The sequence below is a fragment of the Myotis myotis genome, unplaced genomic scaffold (assembly GCF_014108235.1).
Source record: "Myotis myotis isolate mMyoMyo1 unplaced genomic scaffold, mMyoMyo1.p scaffold_m19_p_10, whole genome shotgun sequence".
NCBI classification, from domain to species: Eukaryota; Metazoa; Chordata; class Mammalia; order Chiroptera; family Vespertilionidae; genus Myotis; species Myotis myotis.
In genome coordinates this window covers 42,872,017-42,880,194 of record NW_023416314.1, presented here as the reverse complement: position 1 = coordinate 42,880,194, position 8,178 = coordinate 42,872,017, and the positions used below count along the sequence as shown (strand labels likewise).

The 8,178-nt window shown below is 44.5% G+C and overlaps 1 protein-coding gene across 1 annotated transcript; it reads left to right on the top strand.

The window, feature by feature from the left end:
• Nucleotides 1–598: 598 nt before the first annotated feature.
• On the top strand, nucleotides 599–7,616 carry LOC118664397 (olfactomedin-4-like). The gene is made up of 6 exons (XM_036324456.1): nucleotides 599–667; nucleotides 2,908–3,060; nucleotides 3,906–4,127; nucleotides 4,301–4,466; nucleotides 4,846–5,005; nucleotides 6,938–7,616. Exons 1-6 carry the CDS (start codon nucleotides 599–601, stop codon nucleotides 7,614–7,616), a joined length of 1,449 nt encoding a protein of 482 aa, XP_036180349.1.
• The last annotated feature ends 562 nt before the right edge of the window (nucleotides 7,617–8,178 follow it).

Here is an 8,178-nt window from a genome sequence, read left to right as displayed (position 1 = left end):
TTTGAATAGTGGGGTGAGATAAAAATGTTTAAGAGCCTATAACCATGGAGGAGACAAATTTCTAGGGGTGAGACAGGGCACATAACAGAATAGACCAGTACAGTGTTGCTGAAGCCAGCCCCCTAGATATACAGCTTGGCCCTCATCCAAGGGCACATGGTTAAGTTAATGGCTCTGTCCTCAAGATGAAGCAGGTAGGGTTGCATTTCCTCTTAAAGTATTTCCTCCCTCAAGGATGAGGGAAATACCATAATCCATACTGAAAGGGATCCATTCCAAGGCCCCCACAGAATGCATCAGGTTTCCCTTAATCTGTTTGGACAAGGTGGCCCAGCAGGACAAGGGCAGATCTCAGCATGGGGATGGATGAGAAAGACACTGTAGTGAGAAACTCATTTCACCTCCTATCTGCAGGCATCAGTCTGTCGCAACCCTTCCCTCCCTCCCTTATCCCCATACCTTCTCCACACCCTCTCCCAACCTCAGTTTGTTTAGATGTCGAAATCTGTGCCCCCTCCTAGTGAGACTATTCACTTGGACCAGAGATAAAAGCCTAGGGAAACTCAGAGGTCTTAGTCAATCCTGCAGCTGATGCAAGATGCAACCAGCCCCAACTCTTCTGACTACTCTACTGATGCTGCCCCTGGTTATCCAAGGACAGCCGCAGGTACAGGTGGTGGAGGGAGGAAGATGGTTCTGTGTTTTGGACTGGCCTCCCTCATTGCTTAGATTATTTTTAAGAACCCCAGTTTCTAGGGGAGAGTGAAAGTGGAGAGGGATGAATGGAAGAAGGATGGAGTACCCTGCCTGTTCCAATGATCCCTGAGCTTGGGTGAGCATAGGGTGAGAGGGGAAAACAAGGGTGAAAGTTAGTGGAAAGAATTCTGGGCTGTCAACTGCTCTTCATAGATCTTTATTTTATGCAGAAGTCTGCCACCCTTTACCTGTGCTAAGGATGCTACAGATAAGGGAGCTCAGCCTGGGCTGTTGTAAGCATGCGGCCTGAGCTCCATTATCCACCAAAGCTACACTATTAGGTTGGAGTTGTGGCAGACTGAAGACAGTGCCAGATTAACTACCAGGACCATGGACACTATGTGTGGGACAATTCAAAGAAGGGCTGGGGACATATATCTTAATTCTTAAAGACTCTGTAAAGAAACCTCAGCTAGTGCCACAGGCCTAATCAACAACTTTGGTAGGAATCTTCAAAATGGGAGTGGAGATATGAACATAGGGGATCATAATAATAACAGGCTAATATGAGTCTTAATAAGATGCCTGCCACCCTTAGAGTCTATAATAACTAATTATAATGACCATTGGCTAGTAATAGTCTTTACAAATTAATCTCTACATATATTTACAGTTCTTTTTAAAGAATTCATCTTTATTATTGAAAACATTATGGATGCCTTCCTTTCCCCCCCATTGACCCTCTCTACCTCACACCTGACCCCACCCCAACCAGGTCTTCACCACACTATTGTCTATGTCCATGGATTATACATATATGCATATAAGTTATTTGGTTAACTCTTCCCCCTCCCCCCAGGCCTTCCCTCTAAAATTCGTCAGTCTGTTCTATGCCTCTATGTCTTTGGATATTTTTTGTTTGTCAAATCAGTTTGTTCATTAGATTCCACATATGAGTGAAATCATATGGTATTTGTCTTTCTTTGACTGGCTTATTCCACTCAGAATAATATTCTCCAGGTCCCTTCATGCTGTCTCAACGGGTAAGAGATCTTTCTTTTTTACAGCTGCATAGTATTCCATGATGTAAATGTGCCACAGCTTTTTCATGTACTCATCTACTGTACTTGGGCTGTTTCCAGATCTTAGCTGTTGTAAATTGAATTGCTGTGAACATAAGGGTGAATAAATTCATTTTGATTGGTGTTTTATGTTTCTTAAGATATAAAGTAAAACATAAGTATTCTCATTTCTTACAAGGGCACTGGAACAGAGAGTAAAGTAATTCACCCAATGTCACAGAGCCAGTAGTAGATTCAGGCAGTCTGGCTCTCAAATCAGTGGGTTTATAAGTAAGATAATAGGTAAAGAAGCAAAGAACCCAAAATTATGTCTCTTTTATTTCTAGAACCTTTTCCCCTCACTCTGTTTAGCTGAGGCAAAGCAAATGCCTGCCACCTCATCCTTTTGGCCTGCATTGCACAGCCACCCCAACACAGCTGGGAGCTCTGCAGCTCCCTTAGTATATAAGCACAGGATGTAGAATAAGCATGAGACTTTCGGGCAACTTGCAACCTGATCACTTGTTAATTATGTGACTCAGCATAATAGTTGTAAAAATTCTCAGAACCTCTGGGTTTTAAATCATAAAATGTGGATAACAAGTTCTACCTGGTCATGTTCTTGTGAATGGTGAATATCAATCTAGTTTCTGGTGCCCCATGGTGCTGCTAATATTTTTTTTCTTGACAATTTGGAATTCTCTATACCTGCTTCTTCAAGACAAAATTGTGGGGATCTACTAAATCTCTATAATGGGGGTACTGCCCAGAACTGCAGCCCCTAAACTGGTCCCTTGACAAGTCTCTTCAGCATTGCTTTCCTCTATCCCACAGAATAGCCAGGAAAGGTCAGCTTCCAGTTACGGGCATTGCAGATCAAGCTAGTATATGAGGTAGGGTGATGGTGGCCCTAGCAATAGGAGCTGGAGAAGACTGTGGTTTTAGTTATGAGAAGTCAAGGAAAGGGTCACTCAAACCCATGGCAGAAGAGTGCCCAGTCAGTTAAGAACAACCTCTGGTGCAGGGTCAAGAACAACTTCTCCTTAGGCACACCAGAGCAGGGTCAGCCTCTTCTCCTGCCTCATGTTGCCTAAAAGCACAGTGTGCTCCAACATATATGCTTAATGTACCTGTAACCATCATTTTGCAGCTGGTAAGACGTGTGCCAGGCTCCTTGGACAAAGACGGCCTATGCTATTGTGTGGTTTACCTGCCCAACAATGTCATCACCTTGAAACAGTTGGAACAGCTACAGGGTACAGCCCAAGAGCTCCTGAGCAAGTATGAGCAGGAGCTGTCCAGGGTGAGTGCTGGGGCTGGGGCTGGGGCTGGAACATGAGGCAGCACAGGCGCAGCCTCTCCAGACCCTAGCACCAGGATGAGCTCTGGTGGTAAAGAAGGAACTGAAGGAAGCACAGCACTCATCTTTGAGGCAAATCCTTAGTGTAAAGGGAAAACTGGGCACTTTTGGGGGATACCCAGGAGAAGTAACAGAGAGGCTTATATAGGGAGTGCTTCCTATATTAACAGGTGAATTAGTGAATATGGATTCACTGGGAGATGGGAAGAGGATAGAGGACAGGAAAAGGCTTGGAAGTGGGGTCATTAGTGCAAAGGAGGCAGGAGACAGCCTAAGTGGAAGAGTTAAAATAGGGGCAATTGGTGGACAGATGTGTGGGCCAGGTTAGTGAGCTTGGAAGTGATTCAGTAAGTAAAGATGAGTAAACAGAAATGTTGCACCTGCAGTGTGGTGTGGGCAGTATTTTTTTTGAATGGTCACTAGTGGAGCTCCTGGGGAAGGTTGATGGATTGGGGCAGACTGGAAGCTGGAAGTCAGGTCATTCATTCACTCACTAAAGCGTTCCTGAGAGTGTGTGGCTCTAAACAGAAAAGGAAAGAGAGAATCTGTGTGGTGTAGGGGAAAGACTTATTTTTCTTGCAGTGAAAGGATGCTATCATTCTCAGCTCTGAAATAGGGATAATGGTAATGCTCACCTCAAGGGTTATAAATAGAAGCAAATAAGGTGAGGGATATGAGAGAATTTTGTAGGCTGTGAGGCACTGGGTGGGGATGTAAATAGATGGAAAGAGCCATAGCTGTTGAGGTTTATGAACTGCCTGTCCACCCCTCCCCCCACCCATGCCCAGGTCAGTGAGTATGCACACACCATTGAAGACAATGACAACCAGATCCTAGAAATGAATGGCGCCCTGAAGTCCAGAAATCCTACTGCCCCTGCTGTCTCCTATGAGTCCCCAGCCTTCAACCTGCTGCGTCTGGAGCTGGAGGGAGCACAGGAGTTGGTGGCCCAGCTTAAAGCGAAGGGAAGGGTTAGAGCTGGGGACATCCTCTACCAACTCCAGAGCCAGGTATGTGGATAGATTTAAGAATCTCTCTCTCCTCCCTAGCCTGCTGTCTTATCTACCTGAAAATTTGACAGTTTCCCAAATCACTTCTTTCTGGGGAAGAAGACCCTGAGCTGAGAAATGTGGGAGCTTAAGAACACTCAGTGACCCACATCCCTGGCATCTCACTTCCTCAGGTGGCTAATGCCAGCCTCACACTCAAGCTTCTGGCTGACTCCGACCAGAGCAGCTTCCGAGCTCTCCGCCAGGAAGTGGATGTCCTTCAGAGCCGTATAAGTGAATGTGAGAGGGAGAAGGAGCAAGAAGAGGCATCCAGAAACCCTGACCAAGCCCTGCCCCCAGGTGAGGCCCCAGGCTGAATTTCCAAAGACCTTATCTCCCCAATGACAGGGTTGGGCATGTAGGGTTGAATATGGTGTACTGAAAGGTGGACAGTAAAGCTCTTGTTATAAAGTAAGTCTTTTATTTCTGTGGTTGGTGTTTCACTAAAGGATGTAGACCGAGATTGCTACACGTTCACACAAAGGCATAGCCAGATACAGAGATGTGTAAATACACCTATAATCAGACATACACACTAGTCTCCATTCATGCACAATCACATCTGCTTACACATGGACATACACTCAAATGCACACATGGTTACTACACTTTCATACTCTGCTCTCTCTGCGTCATGTGCCTCATACTTATCTCGTACCTTGCCTGCTCTCTTTTCTAGGTTCTTGTGCCCATGGAGGGCTCCAGAAAGTCAGTAGACCCATTGTGGTGCAGCTCAATTGGAGAGGCTTCTCTTACAAGGCAGGAGCCTGGGGCCGAGACTCAGCACCCAACTCATCCTCTTCCCTCTACTGGGTGGCTCCTCTGCGTACAGATGGCAGGTGAGTCCAAGATGATTTCTCTTCTGCAACCAGGTTAATTCCAAATTTTCCTTACCCTACCCTACCAGGTCTCTTTGTGGCCCCATCCCAGATTCTTCTATTTCAGACATGCCCCTGGGAAAACTTAGTCTAGACTTGACTGTTTAACTCCTAGTGCTCTTCTCGTGGGTTAAGGATGGACCAGACTGCCCTAAACTTCCTTCACAAATTCACTGTCTGAAATTTCCAATCCCATGGTAATCCAGAGCTGGTTCTATTCCTAGCTTAATCATATTTTTAGAAAAAAAAACTCTTCTATATCTGAGCCTTAGAATCCTAGCTTCTGCTCAGAAACAGTTCAGAGGATAAACTTGACCAAACTTGACATGTGGAGTCAAATATATCCAAGTTTGAATCTCAGTACTACCACTTAGCATATCTCACTTTGTTTTGTTTTTAAATATATTTTTATTGATTTCAGAGAGGAACTGAGAGGGAGAGGTAGAAACATCAATGATGAGAGAGAATCATTGATTTGCTGCTTCCTGCACGCCCCCTACTGGGGATCAAACCTGCAAACCAGGCATGTGCCCTTGACTGGAATCGAACCTGACTGGAATCAAGGACTCTTTAGTCTGTAGGCGGATGATGCTCTATCCATTGAGCCAAACCAGCTAGGGCTAGGATAAGTGACTTTGTGAATTAACATCTCAGAACCTCTCAGCCAGCTATAAAATGATATTAATTAAATATATGAGACTATCACATGAGATTAGATAGAGAAGTGTGGGCAACATAGTAGATGCAGATAAATATTTGTGAAAGAATGGCTAAATGAATCAATGAGTAGATGAATGACCCCTTCAATAAACTGGCAGCCTGGTAAGGAAGGCAGACACAACTCACAGACTAGGTCTTTAAAATCAGTACATACAGAAATGTGATATAGGCTCGCCCGAGAAGGCAGGGAGGGGTGAATGTGGGTTGAACCAGTAGTTGAGGAACCCCAGTTGAAGCTTATCTCAGAAAGATAAGCTTTCTGCTGACAATAACGCTCCCTATTTCTACATATATTTCCTAGTACACAGAACACATTTACATGCTTTTGCTTGTTAAATCGTCTCAAAATCTCTGATGGTAAGTCAGGCCTTACTGCCCAATCTTAAGAGGTGGCAATACTGATAAGTCAGGAATAATGTAAAGGACTTTCCCAGTGACCTTCGGGGCGTAAATCTTCCTGAATTCAGCTTCAGAACTCTGTCCTATTACAGAACACCTGTGTCTCAAGAGCAGGTGGGAGGCAGTGAAGTACAATGGGGCCTTGACTTACGAGTGTCTCGACTAAAGAATTTTTTGCTTTGAGTTGACAGAGTAATTTGAGTTAACGAGCTCCTTAACGAGCTCGGTCTTGGAACGAATTAAACTCGTAAGTCAAGGCCCCATTGTATAAACAAAGGAAATTCTCCATAAAGAAGAAAAAGTAATAGCTATCACTTGTTGATTGCTTACTTTGAGATGAATTCTCTAGTAATTATATTATTTGCACGATCTTACTCCTGACAAGGAGGTAATTTTTTTAAACAAATTTTATTTATGAGTTGATTAACCTGGAGCCAGTTACTTAACCTTCCTGAGACATAGTCTCCTAGCCTGAAGGGATAAAACCTATCCAAAAGTAACTTTGTTATAATTAAATGAGATAATGCATGCACATTGCATTATCTCATTTAATTAGGCATTGTTGCTGTTGATGTTATTATTACTGTTATGTTTTTTCCCATTATTCATTCTCATAGCATATTGTAAGTAAAAAATTAAATATTAAAAATCAATTCTGTTTGAGTCCAAAGTCCCCCACTATTAATTAGAACACCAGCCTGCCCATTTTTAATAGCACTTTGTTACCCTGCTTCCTTCTGTCACCTGATGACTCTGGTGTGGTGCTTGGCCTAGGTACTTTGACTACTACCGACTGCACAAGTCTTATGATGACCTGGTACTGCTGAAGAACTATGAGCAGCGGAAGATGGGCTTTGGTGATGGCAGTGGCAATACTGTGTACAAGAACTTCATGTACTTTAACTACTATGGCACAGGTGAAATAGCCAAGGTGGACCTTTCTTCCAACAGCCTGGTTCTGCGGCGCCCGTTGCCTGGCGCCACCTACAACAACCGCTTCTCCTATGCTGGTGTGCCCTGGAAGGACTTAGATTTTGCCAGTGATGAGAAGGGGCTGTGGGTGCTCTATGCTACAGAAGAGAGTAAGGGCAACCTGGTTGTGAGTCGCCTCAATCCCAGCACCCTAGATGTGGAAGAAACCTGGCGCACCAGCCAGTACAAGCCAGCCCTATCAGGGGCCTTCATGGCCTGTGGGATGCTCTATGCCTTACGCTCTCTGAGCACCCGCCAAGAGGAGATCTTCTATGCTTTTGATACCACCACTGGGAAGGAGCACCATCTCAGCATCCTGCTGGATAAGATGCTGGAAACTCTGCAGGGCATCAATTACTGCTCCTTAGATCACAAGTTGTATGTCTACAATGATGGCTACCTGGTCAATTATGACCTCACCTTCCTGCCACTGAAGCATAGGCTACCAACACCACCAGCCAAAAGGCCCTATGAGGCTTGAGCTCCTGCAAAAGCTGTCAAACCCAATAAGTCCTAAGACCCAATGGGAAGAGCATTGGTAGAAGTGTGTCCTCCTCTTGACCCTTCAGGTGGACCATTCCCCAAAATGGCCATTAGCCTTAATGATTGGTGGCATTGATTATATCTAGTTAGGCCTTTATACTTTATATCTCAATCAGCACATTAAAGTTCTCTGTAATAATGGCCTAGGTGGATTTTATTGGGGTTTGATTGGGAAACAAAATATGGGCCTGAAAATGTTACCCCAACCCTTTACCAGAATCCTAGAATTGCAGGAGCTGGACTTTAAAAAACACACCTCATATTCTGTGTTTTGAAAACTGTGAGTCCAGCTCCTACAATTGTAGGACTGTATGAGATTGAGAGCCTTCTGTTCCCCTGAAGAATATCAGGGGAGCTTGTCATTAGGGTGGGGTGTATAAGTTCCCTTTCTTATCCCCAACCACCTGTGGGGTACCTGGGAAAAAGGGGACAGTGTCTTGGAGTGATAATCAATGTTTCACTCTCCTGAATAAGTCTCACTCTTGAGTGTAATTTGGGGA

What these genes read in the sequence shown, in the direction of transcription:
- LOC118664397 (XM_036324456.1), top strand. Translation starts at nt 599, where the DNA reads ATGCAACCAGCCCCAACTCTTCTGACTACTCTACTGATGCTGCCCCTG. An exon ending in TTATCCAAGGACAGCCGCAG is followed by an intron (nt 668 to 2,907) that starts GTACAGGTGGTG and finishes ATCATTTTGCAG; the next exon opens with CTGGTAAGACGTGTGCCAGG. An exon ending in TGACCAAGCCCTGCCCCCAG is followed by an intron (nt 4,467 to 4,845) that starts GTGAGGCCCCAG and finishes TCTCTTTTCTAG; the next exon opens with GTTCTTGTGCCCATGGAGGG.